General features: G+C 44.8%; 1 protein-coding gene across 2 annotated transcripts in view; it reads right to left on the bottom strand.

Annotated features, from left to right (window-relative positions):
- Positions 1 to 3,242: 3,242 nt before the first annotated feature.
- UNC5C (unc-5 netrin receptor C) overlaps positions 3,243 to 18,099 on the bottom strand; it is a 261,148-nt gene continuing 246,291 nt past the window's right edge. For both annotated transcript variants that reach the window (XM_069855594.1, XM_069855595.1), the window contains 6 exons: positions 16,399 to 16,567; positions 14,348 to 14,581; positions 9,337 to 9,486; positions 8,944 to 9,108; positions 5,055 to 5,230; positions 3,243 to 4,822 (listed from right to left, as the gene is read on the bottom strand). In XM_069855594.1, the coding sequence (XP_069711695.1) occupies positions 4,657 to 4,822; positions 5,055 to 5,230; positions 8,944 to 9,108; positions 9,337 to 9,486; positions 14,348 to 14,581; positions 16,399 to 16,567 (1,060 nt within the window). In that variant the 3' untranslated portion in view covers positions 3,243 to 4,656. The remainder of the gene's footprint in view (positions 4,823 to 5,054; positions 5,231 to 8,943; positions 9,109 to 9,336; positions 9,487 to 14,347; positions 14,582 to 16,398; positions 16,568 to 18,099) is intronic.

Here is an 18,099-nt window from a genome sequence, read left to right as displayed (position 1 = left end):
GAGAGGGGCCAAAGGTTTGGTTTTCATTCACAAACCACTTGCATCTTTGCACCACCTGATATTAAGCAAGCCAGCCTGCAAGCAATTAGTTACTTCATGGCCACATGAGAGCACAGCAATACCTGAAAAGACATCTGAACACTCAGTAAGATAGTTTACAAAGTGCCCTGGACACAAGATTAAAAAAATACATCCTCAACAGTATAATCTTGTTTAAGATTAACCTCAGAGCTGTGGTAACTACTTGGCTAGAGCATACAATGACCTAGGCCCCTCCCCCCCACCCTTTTCCCTATAACCCCCCACCCCCCAAAACAAGAAGAAAAAGAGAACCAAAAAGAAACTATTGTAGGTAGCAATACAAGACATTAGGACACTGTCTACAATGACAGATTTACAGCATGTAAATACATTTATTCTACATGTACGCAACAGAAATAGCAAGAAACCCAAGGAACAGACATGTTTTGCTCTGTGGGCATTCCAAACTCCACCATGTCTTATGAGTGTCTGCATTTCTGCCAGTGATATGGAAAAAAAAAAAGAGTCTTGTTCTCCCACGGAAGTGAATCTTGACTGAAAAGACCCTCAATGCCTCAAAACTTTTGAGAGTCTGTAAAACAACACATAGATCTTGCGCTGTTTGGTGAGATACGGTGTGAAAAGAAAATTTGGAAAAAAACCCCAAACTTACCCTATATATACACTTGCAGCCACCTTTACAAGAACACAACACAAGAAGAACTGAAAAATAAAAATCAGGTGAAGAAAGACTGCCTCCAAATAGTGTTTCTTACTCAGAAATTACAGGTTTTCCTTGAAGTCAGTAGATATTTTATATATATTTATATATTATTTATAGTACTAGCGATCAGCATGTAATGAAGAGATGATGTGAAAGGCAGCAGAACTGCTAGAGCACATAGCTGAAAGTGGACAATTAAAAGGATAAGCATTTAAAAAAGTACTAATAACGGGAGGGTAAGAAGCCTGCAGCCACTTTTTTTTTTTAAAGCAGATGTGCTTACCTGACATAAAATATTACAATAACTTTTAAGATTCATTTCTGCCTGCCAAACTTATTTGCCATTTTCAAGAGCTGCCCCATGGGAAAGCTTTTCCCCCGGCGATGTTGCTGATGCAGCAGTGGAGAGTTGAAGCTGGGGCTCAGCCCCACGAGATGGCACTGTGGCCACGCAATCCAGGCGGAGGAACTGCTGCTAGGTTTTCTCCCAACAAAAATAATGTCCTGAGCAGATCTTGCTTCCCACCCTCCCTCGTTGGGGTAGCAGGATGGGGATGCTGAGGAGTGCTTACCACTGGCCCATCCCAGAGCCCTCTCCCCAGCTGCTTGCCCTGGCAGCACGATACTCCCCGGGAAAAGAAAAAAAAACACCGAGGAAAATTAATGCTGGAGAGAGCATCAGGTGAGGCGGGAGCTGCCACTAGCAGAGGTGAGCAAAGCATGAGCATGGAGCTGCTGGGATGAGGTGTGAATCTGCACAGGAAACATCTCCATCCCCAGCACCTTCTCCCTGCCCTGTCAGGGCTGGGACAGCTTGAGTGGCAACACACTGGGACCCTGCAAAAGCTGATGGAGCAGGGGATGTTAAAACCATCCAGTTTGTGATTGCAGTGGGCAAGGGAAGTTGTCTAAGCAGTGGGGTGGAAGAGGAGCAGCTCCACCTCCTAGCAAAGCTGTTGTGGTAGTGATGTTCTTGACTATCATCTACCTGAGTAGATGCTCATCTTAATCAGTGCGTGTCTTTTCCACTCAATAAATCCCTCTTACAGTGACACTGCAAAAGCAAAACGTCCCAGAATCATCTCTTTTGTCTTGAAGGAGGCATCAGGGAGTAGGTCAAAGAGCTGGCAAAAGGGGCATCGCCTTGTAACGACAGCAATAACTAGAAGACACTTTTGGCATGGTCCCTGTGAGAAGGTTGCACGCGTTGCCCACCTAGCAAAAGCCAAAAGCCTGGAGTATCAGCTAACAAAGACTGAGCCAAAGAGGAAAAAGGACCGAAGGACAGTTCAGCTCATGCACCTGCCTTGGAAGAAGAGTGAGGCAGGAAGGACGCGCAGGAAGGAGGAAAAACATGAACTAAGTACAACTGGTTATACCTGAAGGTAGCACAGGAAACAAAAGCTGAGACCTGTCTTTTGAGAGCCCTTTTAGAGCTCTGAGATGAGTGAAAAAAAAATGTAGGGAAAGGGCAGAGCTGGAAGTCCCAGTCGAAATCTCCTGAAGTTGAAAGCAAGATTTCCATTAGAATTGCAATGGGCTGCATCAAATGCCCAAGGTGAAAAAAGATGTGGTTGGTTGTGCAAAGGGCATCCTTGGCATCTCTACATTCAGAGAAGGCAGAGCTTACATAGGCAAAATGCAGGCAGATGCTACAATTCAAGTTGCCTGGTCTCTGACTTTCACTGAAATGCTGGTTTGCAAACTGCCGGGTTACCTCTTATGAGGAACGGAGTGCTTTGTGATGGCTGCTCATCAGCCAATCAAAATCCCGTCAGTGTCAGGGAGCTGAGAAATTAAACCCCAAAAAGTCCCAAGCCTATGCAAATGTCAAATGGGAAAAAGGTCAGAGGAAATTTTCCTTTCATTTTGACCAATGACATTTTCAAAGTTACCTTTAAAGGCACAAACGAGAAAGCCTTGGGGGGAAAAAACCCAAACCCAAAACCACAAAAGAAAACAAAATATCGCCAGCCTTGGGAAGCAGATGAAGTGGGAATATGTGCGTGAGCAGGGGCACAACAGAAATAACCAGGGCCTGGCTGGAATTCTGGAGCAAATGGGCTAAGTAAGGAAGCCTTCTTTGCAGGAAGACAAGCCTGGCAGCAAAACTACTGTGATCTTATGTGCTGTCATGTACCAAAATGTCAGTCTTTGAGCAGAAAATAAAATATGCTTGCAGTGATAACTGGAGAAGTAAGAGTGCGCTTCTTTTGTCAAATTCCCACTTCACCTGTTTGTGGTGGCCAAGATTGATGTGGCCAAGAGAGACAAACATCCGCTCAGCCAGTGAACACCCGGGAAGAGCACCAGAGATCTGCTGAGTGCCTCTCAACCAGAAATGACCTGTCAGATGACTCCCAGTAGCCCTGATCAGCACAAACATTATGGAAGAAAGTCAGTTTCAGTTAAGAGTGAGTACCTGTGCCTCCAAGGGAAGCTAATGGGAGCTGCTGCTCAGACTGCTTCTAAGCAAAGCAAGACATGCGGAGCCCACCTTGGACACACAAATCAGGTGGTTAGTGTCAGTGCCTCTACATGCTTGCACCCGTGCTCCTGAACCAGTGGGCTATGTGCACTTGAACTGGGAAGGCCATCACTGGTTCAACAGCCACCGTGGGACAGGATTGTTTCTTGGAGCAATCTGGAAACACTGAGGCAGTGCAAAACATTCCAGGGAAGGGTGCTGGGTTGGATCCTTTGTGAGTGCGGATTAGTGACTTCAGTGGTGCGGCACCAGTTTATAACCCCTTTGCACTAGGCATGAAGCACAGCAATGCTAACTCAAGGTGAGCAACCCCTGTCGGCTAGCAGAGCACTTTGGAAGTGGAGTATGATGGCTGGAGAAGGGAAGGACAGAGATCATATACAAGGATGTGTTTGAGAAGACCTTCAGAAAAAGGATAAGAGGTTCCATAAAAACAGGAATGATTCATTCTGCTGCTGACAAAATTAGAAATAAAGTAATAATGGTAATAATAATAATAATAATCATCATCCTTGCACTATATGCTAATCAGTAAATAATTCATATAGCAACTTTTCTTTTTTATTCTTTTCCGGGTTTCTTTTTTTTCCTCCTAACCACTCTGAATTGCATATCTGGCAAAACGCAAAGGGGTGGAAAGGGTGTTGTTACATCATGAATTGAAAATTAATTCCAATCCTGTGTTCCCCCCTGTCCTACAGCTATTTTCCACACAGGTTCAGTAAGACTGCCTTGGGGAAGGAAGGTGACGTTACGTGTGTTCCTGCTTAGCACCCAGAGTACCTGCTTTCCAGATGCACATCTTTTAAAACTCTGATTTTCTTGTTTTTGTTTTTTTTTTTACAAGTAGGTCTAGGAAACAGAACAATGACAGGAGGATCACTGTGAGACAATCAATGTGCAGAATTGTAGCCAAAATCTAAATTCACCAGAAACCAATAAGCTGAAATAGCCACAACCAACTGTCCATAGCCTTGTCTAGAATGGCTTTCAACAAAAAATATAAAGAGCCATGGACAGTCTTCTTACCCCTGTCCAGAATCTGATGTAAACAACATCCATAGAAACTGGGATTGTTAAGAAAGTTTATCCATATATCTGGATAGCAATAAAAAGCGTTTCCTAGGAAACTGTAAAATCCTGTACCAAGCAGTGTACAGCCAAGCCGAGAGGAACATTAGGTTGATTTGTATTTTCAAGGTACAACTTTGCATGATTTCTTTTAGATCCTGTGATAATGTACAAGGAGAGCATGTGTGAAGGTCAGGGCTGTTTCTTTCTTTTCTTTTTTCTTTGCTTGCTTGCTTCTCTGAAATGTCTCTTGTGTAACTCATTGGTCTGGTTTTTCATTTCAATTCTCATTTGTAATAACAGGGCATCACTACTCCCTGTGTCTGTCCTTCCTGTTCACACCAAGGCTGCATCAGTAATTTCCTTCTGCTGCCAAAGAAACAACAGTTTCGTGTCTTCCCATTTCTTCAAGAACTGCTGCCAGCATGCTTAGGTTGCCATCAGGGAAATTTTGGGCTTCCCAGAGATCTAGAATCACCCCAGTGGGACTCGATTTTGTAGCAAAATAATTTAGGTACCTGTAAAAAGCCAAAAGGAAACGTGTGTTTTTTTGAGCTGCATGAAGGTTATCTGAATTTATATGATTTCAGCCCATCCCCATAGCTGATGCTGTCAAGTTGCTCATCTCCTGCGTGGTCAGTCCAACCAGGCTGTAGACACATTTGCTGTGACTCATATTCACTAGGACTCTTTTGCACATCTCTCTCGGGGTGCTTTGCTGCCTGACCACATGTAGGCAGCCCCACTCACCTGTCCAGTTTCAGCTTGTGGGCCAGCATCCGCCAGTCGTGGCCCCTGGTCTGGGGTGCATCCAGGCTGCTGCACAGCTTCTGCCTTATTGGGAGGGGGATGCTGAAAGCGCTGGGCCCTACTATGGTGGTGACAGTGCCTGCTGAGTCCACAGGATAATCGATGCCAGTAGGTTCCTAATGTTGGAGAGAAAGTAAATAAGAAAATAAAGTAAAATAGCAATTTTGCTACTGACTGCAGAGATGACTGCAGAAGTGCATCCTCTGGGACTAAGTGCTTTTACTGGCATTAGGGGGGAGCAGCCCTCTGCTAATCAAGCATTTATGTTACTCAGATGAAAAAGAGAAGTATTTATAACTGACTTTTAGCAGACAGAAGATTTTTTTTTCCTTTCCTTTTTTTTTTTTGAGTGCAGCTTAATTAATTGCTGACTTGGAATAACGAAATATCAGGGACTGACACATTTCAGAGCAACTCGCTACTACTAGGGTAGAATATGGCTTTTTCAGCTTGGCTAGTACAAGACCTCTTCTCAGCAGCCCCCTGAGCTCCCCACTCCACAGTGAGCCAGCACTGGGCTCATGCTGCTGACACCCCTTTGGTAGCACCCTGATCCTGGGCAGCCCATGGAGAGATTGCCCCACGCACAAACTGATCCCTCGTTTTCATGCAACTTTAACTTTGTGCTGGAGATTGATGGAGCATGTGTGCTGGGGTTGGGGCAGGGAAGCAGCCATCACCCTTCTCCCCAAGATCAGTGCTGCATTCAAAAGCTGTGGCAGCAGTGTTTCAAAAGGAAAGTCACCTCCAAAGCCAGACTGCCCCTTGCAGGTATGGGGTTGATGCTCTCTGATATGGTCCTCCCAGCTGGGAGGCTCCACCTGACATAGCTGTATGTGGCCCTGCTGGGAATAACAAGCAGTTGGCTCTCCTGGGAAAAGATTTTACCTGTTTCTTGGCCTGGATGGATTTAACATTCTTGGGTGGTTAGAAAGACGGGCTCAGTAGCTGGTGGGACAAGGATGGTTTGTCAATTTATATGGTTGGGTTTGGTTAGGAGTGATGGGATCCTGCAGGGTGGCTGAAAGCCCTGCCAAACCTCACTGACGTCGACGGGCAACCTGACTGTGCAGTGGGGATGCTTCTCCTACATGCAGTACTTGTCACCTCCAGCTACCAAAATACCTTGTGGAAAAAGCAGCAAGCAGTGCTGGGTCTCCTTTCACGCTTCTCACCCACCTTCTCAAGTGCTCTCCTTTCCAGTATAACAGGCCTGAAGCTGGGCTGGCAGAAAGGGGGTGGAGGGAGTTGTTTCATTTCTGTATCTGCCCCAGTCACAGCCCCAGGCAGCCAGAAACACCCATGCAAAAATCTTGTTAAATGTCAATTTGTTTTCTCCTCTGTGAGCTGTCTTGTTGCTTTGTGTCAAGCTGGCTGCTGGGAAGGCCCTGTACAATGTGAAACTCTCAAAACCAAGTGATTTCTGGCTTAAGCTGCCATTACAAATCCCCCAGGAAGTTTGTTGGAGATGTTCACAGCACACAGAGTCTTTGGTTTCTCCCCGAAAAATGAACACAGAGATGGAAAAGGGAGAGACAGTATCCATGAGAAATGAACAGAATTAAAACCTCTTTTGCCTCTGCTATTTGACTTGAAAATATGCCCTTTTTTGTTTGGTTGGATTTTTTTTAATAGAAATGACACTTCAGGCAATCCGTGACATGGGAGGCTCGTGTTATACTGTAATGTCCCCAGTGAACATGACAAAACCAGTGACAAATGCAGTATCCTTACTTGGGTGCCAAGGTCCTGTTTCACGGAACAGCTGCTCAACCCCATCACTTCAGGCAACAAGCTACTGTCCTCTAACTGCCTGGCAGTGGGGACTGTCTGGGAGCTGGCAAAATGAGCAGCTGTAGGGTGGTTACTGGTGGCAATGCAGGCAGACAATCTTCCCTTTTTGTTCTGGGACAAAGGATACAAGTGACACACTGAGGCAGCGCTGCTCCAGCTCTCAAGGTGGCCTGCTGCCCAACCTACATCAAAATTGTGGCAGAAGAAGGAGCCCAGGTATCTGTGGCACTGCCCTGGGGTTCTTTTGTGTGAGTATCGACAGCACGAGACAAAAAGGGGGCTTCAAAACAATGATGGGAGAACGTTATTGCAATCCTCCTCTTGCCTTGCATATGTGTGTGTTTTGTCACTCACTGCATTTGTACTTTTGAACTCCTGGTGGAAGACACTATGTAAAGCCAGAATCAGACAGTTTAATCTGCAGAAGTTTTGCATCCTTTACCGGGGACTAAAAAGAGAGCCCATAAAGGGAGGATGGAAGAAACTGTGTTACTATATTTTTACTATGGGGTGACAGAGGCAGAGAGGCAGCAATGAAGAAAGCACCAGCATGGTCCTGCAATGCTTAACCACTAGCTGGATACCACTAGTCCAACCATGGAAGAAAATGTGAGGAACCACAGCTAGGGCTTCCTGATGTCTGGTGTCTTTATCACGCCTACAGAGGAGTACATATCAGTATCCAGGTTGCTGTTATTACACTTTTGCCATCAAATAGTCTGAGTTTTAGGTGTTTTTTTTCTAGTTGACACAACCCTGCATGCCAGCCCTTATAGCATGTCAAGGTCCTGCCCCTCGCTGGGGCTCAGAAACATCACGAGGTGTCAACCACAAGGAGAAATTTTGCAGCAGGCAGTCTTGAATACGGTGATATTATTCTCTCCTCCTATTCATCCCTGATGGGTAGGATTGCAGCATAAGACAAGAATATTATCCTGTTCCCTCTGAATCTATTATCAGGCCCTATTACACCCAAGCAGCTGAAGATGATTATAGCGTATACTTGCATTTCATTAAAGTTACTCTCAGTCCTTTCTCTTCCTTGCAAGGTTAAATTAGAGATTACCTCAATGCAGCACTTATTACAATAATTGTTTACGATACTTGTTTTACCATCTGTCTTTAATGCTGTGTAGTCCCCAGCTGAATATGTAACTTTACACCCAATAACCAAGCAGATGTCATGGGTAATGGTGCACTCCATCAGGGTCCTACAGCACAAGAAACTTTTGTCTGTGGTCTCCCAGTCCTTCCACATGTCAGCCAGAAGTGACTGCTGCCCAAAAGCCTGCTCTTTGTAGCCACCAAGGGTACTAGGCATAAATTGCACCAGTACATTCACTGAAGTCAATGTCACTTCACACCTGAATGTGTCGCTTGGTCTCAGTCCTAAGCTTGACTGCACCAAGGAGAGATAATTCTCCAACTGCTGTATAGCATCAGCAAAGGTGTTCCAAACCTTATTATCATTTCTCTACTGGAAAATATCAGCCATCAAAAGACAAATTGTTGAAGATAATAGTCAGGATTTGTAGCCATAGCAAAATCTGAGGAGAAAAGTCTACTGCAACTATATCATCTGATATCTCCTATTGCACAGCAGTTATTATGTGGGTTCATGCAAACATATGGCAATGCTGTTTTCCTATTCTCCTTCCTCCCCTTCCAGGGAAATGCCAGGCATGATGGCCTTGGGGACTGCCGGGAAACAGGACCATGCAGTCCTTCACAAGATACATCATAGAGTGGTAGGTGAAGAGTCCTTCCACATAGTGACAAAAAGGCGGTACTAGCAGTGAGACCATAGCTGTCCTCTTCCCTCCCTTGAAGTGGGGATGCTCCCTTGTTGATGAGAGAAACTAAGGGAAAACGCAACAGGAGATAAAAAGCAATGATGTAACCTATCCCTTAAGTACATCCCAGCAGTCAGGAGGTAAATGGGAAGCACCAAACAGGTAGCAATGGGAAAGGAAATACCTCCTTAGCATTCCTATGTTCCTGCAGTCAGATAGAGAAGTGCAGTCATGCCATTTACCTCTGAGACAGAGCAATTGAGCTGGAAGATCTGCCCTTCTCCTTCCACCTGCCGCACACAGAGTTTGCATACAAGCTCCAGAGTATTCAGGCTGAACCTTTCCAGCGTGAAGGTGCAATGCAGGTTCCTCTGGCATCCACTCCAGATGTGGTAAAAGGGAATCTCCTGCAGGAGGAAAGCAAAAAGAAGTATAGTCAGGGAGGGATGTGGGATCAGGGTGTGGAAGCTATGTGACCATAGGCTCTGTGCTATTGTCACTGCAAATGGTCCAGGGAAAAAAACGTCCACACCACTGTAGTCTAGAATCTGGTGTTTTTTGAACACCCCTGTGTGTCACTGAATTTCTTTAAGCCTCACTGCTAGGATACAAAGTGAATGGTTTGCGATGCTTACCTGATATTTAGCCAGTAGTTTGCTCTTCCAGAGAGAATGGGCAATGTCATGAATGGACAGCCGGAGGTTGTGGGTGCTTCCTTTAAAATGCAAAGCTTTGGGTTCCTCCAAAAGCTGCCCACCCATCTGCTGCTCAAGCTGAAGGACCTCCTGCAATATTGCAATAACAAGAAGAAAGTAGTCAGGTTTCATCAAAACAGCACACTGGTCTTCTGATTCAAAATTGACTGCCGTAATTTCTGTAATACAGAAAAAATGTCGAGTTGTGTTTCCCTGTGAGCCTGAATTGCACTAGTGGATCTGAGTATAATCCCGTCACTCTCATCATACAGCAACAGCCCAGCAGGGATGCAGGCATCCATGTCTCCTTTGGGAGACTCACCAGTCTCTGACACGTCCTATTAGCAGAAAGCTTAAGTGCATGCAATTATATTGAACACAAAGACACTGCATAAGGGCACTGTTTGAACATAGAAATATATCAACCTTCCTCACTGCTCACCAGACTGGACATCTAACTATTTTGCTTTTTGGAAGCTCTTATTTGCATAGGTCCTACTGATGTGGGATCTGTGCATACTGCTGGTCTTTCAGCTTGTGGTCTTCTGGCAAACTGCTCTGCAGAGTGGTGCAGAAGATAACAGATTTCTACTCTGAGACTAAATATCAAGCAGCATGGTATCAAACAGGAGCAACACTGTGATGGTGCATTTTGTACATAAGTTCTAGGAATATTAATCTTGTAATTAAAAACAAATATATGCCTCTAACTAATGAGACTGCTGTGGACCATTGCCTACAAAGAGCATAATTGTAGTCCCCATGAAGAAGCAAATACAAAGTCACCCACATGAGCCGCGTTAGAAACCAACAGAGTCAAAGTCAGTCATATTTAATTACAAGCACCAACCAACCAGTCTCATGTGGCCAAAGCCAGTTACATGCAGAGTGAGCATGCTCAAGGTGTATGAGGGCACAGGAAACCAAGACACTACCCCAGTCCAACTAAAGGAGCCTCCATTTTAGCTGCAGGCAAAACGAGTTACTCTTGATCATTTTCAGGATCTAGTTAGTATAAAAGAAAAGCCCCTGTCCCTGTTGAGCCCAGCACGTGGCAGATCCTGAAGCCAAAATTATGGTTGCTTATCACCCATTAAAGGAAAAGAAATAAAAGAAGAAAACCTTTGAGAGTAAGGTTATGCCAACGAATTAGTTCCAGCTTCTTTCCAGTGCCCCCTAATTACCTCATCAAGATGTCTAAAGAGCAATCGATAGGAATTATCTGATTACTATAGATCTTCATTATGTCCAAATTACCTCTCTGGAAGGGCCAGAAGATGTCTTGTGGCACTGCGTGAGCTAATTGCAGACGCCACCTCCCAGGCATGTGGGGGCTAAACAAACGCTTCTGCCCTTGCAGCACCAGCCATAGGAGCTGCATTATTGTGGGGAAAGACATTGGAGTGTGATGCTGCACCATCCCTCACACCAAATCTGCGTGTCTAGTATCAATATCCCACTTTCAGCAACCGCCTTTTTTCCACTGTAGCCCCTCTACATGCTCCAGCTGGAGGATATCAAGCAGCTCGGGCTTCTCCCATGCTGTTCAGCTAATTAAATCAGAATTAATTCGAAGCCGTGATTCCCACAGCCCTTCAGACCTGTAGGCTGGCTCTAGACATAATGGCATTTTATTTAGAGCAGTGCTTATTCTGCTGGCTGATGCCTCTATGCCCTCCAGAGCTGAAACCTGAGCTGTGCATTGCTTATTCTGTGCAAAGATGGCTCTGGTCGTCTTCCCCATTGCCTCTCACCACCCCTGTGAGCTGGGACTTATACCCTTCCTGGGAGAAGGAGCTGTGTAACATATTACTCCAACATCAGTGCCACCAGGACAGCCACAATCTATATTTGGAAAGGGTGTCTTTATTAATAGAGCAGAAGCAAGCAATAGTGATTAGCGTAAGCTGTTGCCTTTGTCCATTACAGGAAAAAATACACATTAAATAACCAAGAGAAGATCACTTGCCTGTTATTCCTTTTTTCCTATCTTTTGGAGGACAGTTACTATGCAGCATGAGGCAGGTTGGGGGATGCCAACCTGCTACAGCCTGAAATCATTTGCTCACCACTGGACTGTGAGGCTGCTCAGCCCCTTTGACATGACCACACACAGCTCACAAACCTCAATGTCAAAGCCATACTCAAATAAACATATGAGAATAAAGCATCTGGATTTTTTATAGTTATTGTATTATTACTTTCTTTTTTTACATCAGATTAGCTTGGGCATCCCCCACGAAGTGCAAAAACTCAGCTCTAAAAGACAGGCCAGTGTTGAAGGTTGTCGCTACCACCATCCTTCCCCAAAAAGTGTTTATGTGAGCATCCCACTCAGCTGGCTCAGGACCCTGAGAGGCAGATAATGCTGCATGTGTGATCAGCATTGAGCCTACTGCTCCACAGACCCCAGGAACCCTGCCAAGCAGCTCCCACAATAACCGAGCCTTTACTGCCGACAAGTCATTACTACTGTACTGCAGCCACTGGCAGTTTGTCATCAAGCGCTTACTCTGCAGGATAAGAGGAAAAGCCTGCTGGATATATACAGCACTGTGTTTTATACTGCAACTGCTTCTCTTCCTTTGGTGGCTGTTAGGACATATTAAGCATATGGCTCACTCACTCCTAGTTGTAAATAATAACAGAACACATTCAGTTGCCTATTAAAATAAACACATTAATCCCCTACAAAGGGGATTTTCCAAACCTCAGACATCCTAATGTGGGAACATCTGACACTGCACTTCCCTCCACTTGTCGTGCCTTGCCCAGAGCAGCCAGTCCTAAGGCATTGAGATGCTGCAGCTGGTGCCTTCCTCGCTGCCTGCAACTTTCCCTCCAGTCTCCAAATTGCTTCTAACTTCAGGACCTGCTGCTGGTCCAGCCCTGCCTGCACACCTCGCCCTGCACAGTCAGCGGTAAATGCCCAGGAATGGCTCCCGTTTGGCAATATGGCAATGCCAAGGACTCCCTGCCAGCATGAACAGGGCAGCTGTGATGCCAGCTGTTGTGAAGCACGTGGCAAACACCTCAACCATTTTTTCTTTCTAGTCATATCTTGAGTCTACACAACACAACTGCACAAAGCCAGGTTGTATGCACCAGTTTGTACACACTGGACATGGTCAACTCTTTTATCTACAGTTAGTTTACTAGGTTCATTTTTCTTAAACCTCCTCCCTCCCCAGACCTTTCATTTCCAGAGAAGTACAACTGACAACATTCATAAGAGTTTGTGGTCAGCAAGTACATGGGCTTGTCCTCCTGTAAACCACCAGCTAGCTGGGTCCTGAATCCCAAAGGTGACCCTCCAGTCCTGGGGCAGATGTGCCAAAAAGAAGAAAATGAGAAGGCACATACTTTACTGTAAAAAAGCAGTAGCTATGAGAGGGATGGTGGCCACCTTACTGGTCACCTTTCCTCACCAGATTACAAGCTCACTTTGAGGTCCACCTGCAGCCAAAGCCCAAGGACCGGCCTGTTGTGCTTCCAAGCGCTGGCTGCAGCTTCTCAGGTAAAAGATGGTCCCTCTGTGTTGCCCAGTGCCTCTCCTGATGCCTTCTGTTATTGCACTGAATCGGATTAACCTTACCTCACAAAGCTCCCCACAGTCTATTAGAAACAAACCAACAGCTCTTGAGTAACACCTAATTGGATTCCCTCAGCTCTGACTACATTAGCTGTCTGTCCAAGGACCTTCTGACTCACTTATTATTACCTCAGGCCTTGATGAACCCTTGGAAAATTGTATTACGCAGCACAGACATAAAATCACCAGGATTTTTGAAGCTTGATTGTTACAAAAGATCCTTTCCATAGTTTTAAAGAGCAAAACCAGAAGGGAGATCAGATCAGGGAAAATAATTGTTTCTAAAATCCTGATAACATCAACAGATTGACAGAGGCCAAGCTCCCAGATCCTGTGCAGACAAATCCATGCTGAAAACACAATATGCCTGCTTCAACCCTTATAATTTACTGCCTTTCTTACACAGAGCAAAAGAGCATCACCTCCAGGAAGGCCTAACTAGACAGGCCTTGATAGTGCTCTGAAAACCAAAAAAACCCTCCCAGCCAGTGTATATGAGTTTGAATTCTAATAACTCCATGTGGAGCAGAGGAAATAAAAGCATACACAGCACCAGGATGACTCTGCTTAGAGTCAGACTTTGAGCTTTTTTTGCTGCAAAGAGGCTATTTGGGAAGTTACACTGGCTACAATTAAAGAAGAAAACCCCGCCTTCTAGTAACTTCCATTCTTATATGTGCATCTACTTGGAGCAATGTATTTCATCAGTGCATCTATTGCAGATACCGTCTGTACAAATACATGTATTTATGAAGACCAATAGCAAGTATGGTTATCTACCTGCTCATCTGTATGTAGTAAGTGTGTGTTTGTGTGCATGCTAGAATTACACAGTGAGAGTAAGGTTATATAGACAGAGAAAGCAACAGCTTTGGTTTATTTTAGTTTTGAATTTCCAACACAAAAAGCTGCACATGAAGAAGTGTAACAAAGCACTATGAAAGCAGGCAGAGATTAACAGCCTAGAAGCTTCTTTTATCATTATCAACTATTTACAAAGAGGCATTTATATGTTTCCCTATCTCTGGGGAGCTGGCACTTAGCATTAAAAATACATGAATAACGAATGAAGCCCCATGTACCTTATGGTCTTTTAATAATGCAAAAATCTTAGGATTCAGGATATGATACAGGTAAACAAAGGAAAAGAGACTGGTGAGTGGAAAACAGTGTGAGATCCCTTTGCAAAGGACAATTTATAGTATGTGTGTGTTAAACTGTAATACAGTGGCTTGTTGTTAAGCTCCTCTTCTAATTAGAAAAAAAAACAGGGAACAGATATACATGCAGCAGAGTCAGTGCTATGATTGCAGTCCTGCAAAGCTGGAGAGGGAAACTGAGCAAGAGAGCAACAATCACCTTAAGGGCATCCTGCGTGTCATCGAGGCAGTAGACCCGGATGCTGTACTCCAGCGAAGAGCAGGACAGTGGTCCAAAGATGGCCAGCTTGAGACGTTTGGCTGCTGCTTTGGTGATTGACTGTCCCACCAAGGCATATGTGCTGAGGGTCTCTGTCAGGATATGGCAGGCCTCTGGGTCCAGCTGGATATAGCATGGCGTGGTGAAGTTTTCCTCCCCAACCACCACCACATCCTAAGAGAGAAAGAGGCCAAGTTAGAGCTCCTGACCCCTGTGATCTGCTAGCCTTTGAGACAGCAATGCCCCTTTCATGGCTGGATGATGCACAACATCTTTGTTGTTTGCACTTTAGATTACTCAAGACTTAAAATTTTTGCTTCCAGCTTTTCTCCTGCATAGGCACAGGGAGAAGATGATTTCCCTGGGGTGCTGGTGGAAAGGATGGTGTCAGAAACCTCCTCCTGTCCTCAATCCCCTAAGACTGGTAACTCCTTCCTCTAGGCCCTGCAGCAGCTTTTAAAGCCCTGGGCAGAGTTAGGCAAATAATGAAAACATCACCAATACCTTATTGGAAAAGATATTGCAGACTAATTATTCAGTGACCATGATTTAGGATCAGTAGTTGCAGGTGCGTTGAATAAATAACCACTCTTCACTTCCTAAGCATGACAATAAGGATTTGTAAAAACTAAAGAAAGGGAAGTAACCTCTACCATGGCTGAATGGCATACCTACATGGAAAATCACCGGCTGCTTCATCGGAATAACCCTCTGAGACAAGACTGCAGGATAAAGTGTGCATGCATGTGTGTATGACAAGTGCATGTACGTGTGGGGCTTCGGTTGGAGAAACTGCTCCAAGATTCAGTGGAGGATGAAGATGGCATTGCCATGGCCAGGGAACCTGTGGACACTGTGGGGGCTGCACTGGCACCAGAGCACATGTATCACTAGCAGGATGACTGCTCTGCCAAGGGCAGGATGAGGCTAGGGGAAAAAATGAAGAGTTGCCAGTAACTCACAGATACAAATAAGGAACATATGTGCTGTGCCAAGAGTTAGGCTGGTGGGGTGCAGATTAATTGGCAAGACAGACACATGACCCCTGCACACTCCATCCCAATGGGAGGAAGAGCTGGTGCTACAGGCAGGAAACAAAAAGCAAAAGGCTTTAGAAGACAATGCTGGACATGGCACTTTTGCCGCTGTCAGCCCAACTGCCTTCAAAAGCTATCCTGCCCTCATTAAACCTACCAGTAGGAGAAGGTGCCCTTGCCAAATTAATTGAGACCAAACTGGTGGCAGGAGGTACCTAGAAGCACAGAACTGGAGAGGGAGGCTTTGCCAGGATGGCCCAGTGTTGCTGAAAGCATCACTTTATGCTCCAGTTACAGTGGACGATCCTTCTGCCATCCTGCCCCAGGGCATCCTACTGCTGCACTACTGGCAATAAACCACCCCAGCCTCCCACCGTGTCTGCACTGCCCAGCAACACTTGTGTAGCTCCTGAATGAACAGGTTGCAGAGACTGCATCCAAGTGATGTTCTACCAACATGTTAGGAGGGGAAAAGAAAAGCAAATCAGGGCCTATTTATTTTATTAAGCTGGTTAATGTCTCGATGCTGAAACAGGAGTTAATTTGCAGCATTATTTTCACTTTCTTAAAAATGTACTATAAACCAGGGGAGTTCAAACTATGCTATTAAAAACATCTTCTTAATTCTAGAATTGTGTCAGAAATTATTTTCAGCCATTGTTTTTTATTTTGCCTTCTCTCTTCCTTCTCTTCCCATGACATGCACAATATGCTGCCATGACCAAAAGCTCAAGTGTCAAAATCCTGCAATGAAGGGTGTTTCATGGAAAATACCCAGACCTATATAGGCACTGGGCAGCTTAGATGCCTTGTGCAATCCTGCCTGCCTGCAGTAGCCATGTATCTCACACAGAAAACCCAAAATACAGGCTTTCTCGTTCTGAACGGGAGCTGAAGGATTAGGAGAGAGCCCTGCACACAGTCAGCACACAAGCTGGAGCTCTGGAGCCTCACCTCCCATGGTCCCTGGGGAGCCTGGTGCTTCAGCTGGATTTGCCAGTCCTCTGTGTTTGGTTCCGCACAGTGGTGCATGGTTAAAATGACGGGCCGGGTTAGCAGTGCTCCTGGCGGGCCGCAGCTCACGACTGGTGTCAGCAGGGTTTGGTTGTCTTCTACAGGTGGCCTGACAATGGGACAGAAAGTTGGATATGTTAAGTGAGTTGAAAAAAGCAAAAATGTACATTCAGGTATATAAAAATAAAAAATCCTTCTATTAAGATAAAACGATTGTGCAAGCAAAGAATGGGCAAGTTTGTTTTGGTTTTTTTCTTCCAAATCCCCAAATGCTTTTTTTTTTCCCAAATATCATTGATTCGTCATAATGCATATTTAGATGGCAGCAAATTATAGACTATGCCTGCTAAGCACCATCCACTCTGAAGGATCCCTGCAGACCATATGCAGAGATGTCATTTCACACACTATCGAAACGTGACCACTGCTGCATTTGGCAGTTGTTTAGCAGCATACAAAACCGAGCAGTGGCTATTGTAAGCACCACATGTGAGAATTATTTACTGTTTGGACAGGGAAGACAGGAAGAGAATGAACTAATGAGCACACCTGAAACCTCCTAAGTGGAATACAGCACATCTGAGTTGTGCAGTTTGAGTTCAGAGCCATCACCAAATCCACTAACACTCCACTTAAATACCAGATCTAATGGAATGGCTATAGGAAATAAGCCTGTGGGAAGCAGATGTTACCGGCACGGGGGAGAAAGGGTGAAGGGATGGTAAGTAAGAGGGCAGGGGGTAAAACACGCTTGCAAAGCTGGAGATTTCTAGTGATAACCCAGAGCTGTTCAGTTAAAAACACAGGCAGTGTGCCACACACCTGAGATCAGTCGCTACAAATGAATGATATAGGAAACCACATAAATACTCAGGATACATTGCATACACTGTAGTTTGTAAATGATAGTGTGTGTGCATGTGTAAACTATCCCAGATGAACTGCTGAGTAGCTTAAAATCAGAGGAGGCATGAGTGACTTTAACTATCCTGACATCTGGTGTATGACAAATACCACTGACTGTGGCTCATCAACTGTCTCCCTAAATACTGCTGAGGACAAATTCATGATCCAGAAACCAGCAAGCTGAACATTAAGTGTTCAGTGTGATCTACACTTAAACTCCAGATCTGTTCCCAGGACCTACCATCTTCTGCTCCAGGTAAGGGCTCGATCCCTTGTTCCATTTACAAATACTTGTATTTACATCTCCATTGTTCTTAGTGGAATTAGTTGAGACAATATTAAATACTTCTTATTCCAAGTCTTTGCCTTTATCAAAAGTAAGAGCAAAAATAGTAGGTGTAATCTTAGATAACATTTTCAAGGAGGCCAAATCAGGACAGAAGCTCTTTTGATATCCAATCTATTGAACTTGTTCTGGGCTGTAGTAAAGATCTATCCACAGGCATACATCCTAGTTTTGCCCACCTCAACTCACCCTGAATAATCCCACAGAAAATGAAAGAGAAACTTCTGAGAAATCCTTTTCCAGAGTTGGAGAAGGTACTTTTGAAAAGTGTTTCTTATTGCTACAAATGTCGTGGTAGTTTTATATAACATTCAACAAAAAAAAAAAAGGCCTGGCATGGAAACATTTAAATCTTTGCAAATCAGTAAATCCAGATGATATGCATCTGT

The sequence above is a fragment of the Phaenicophaeus curvirostris genome, chromosome 4, assembly GCF_032191515.1.
Source record: "Phaenicophaeus curvirostris isolate KB17595 chromosome 4, BPBGC_Pcur_1.0, whole genome shotgun sequence".
Classification (NCBI taxonomy): Eukaryota; Metazoa; Chordata; class Aves; order Cuculiformes; family Cuculidae; genus Phaenicophaeus; species Phaenicophaeus curvirostris.
The sequence above is the reverse complement of the archived record's forward strand: the minus strand, read 5'-3'. Positions and strand labels throughout refer to the sequence as shown.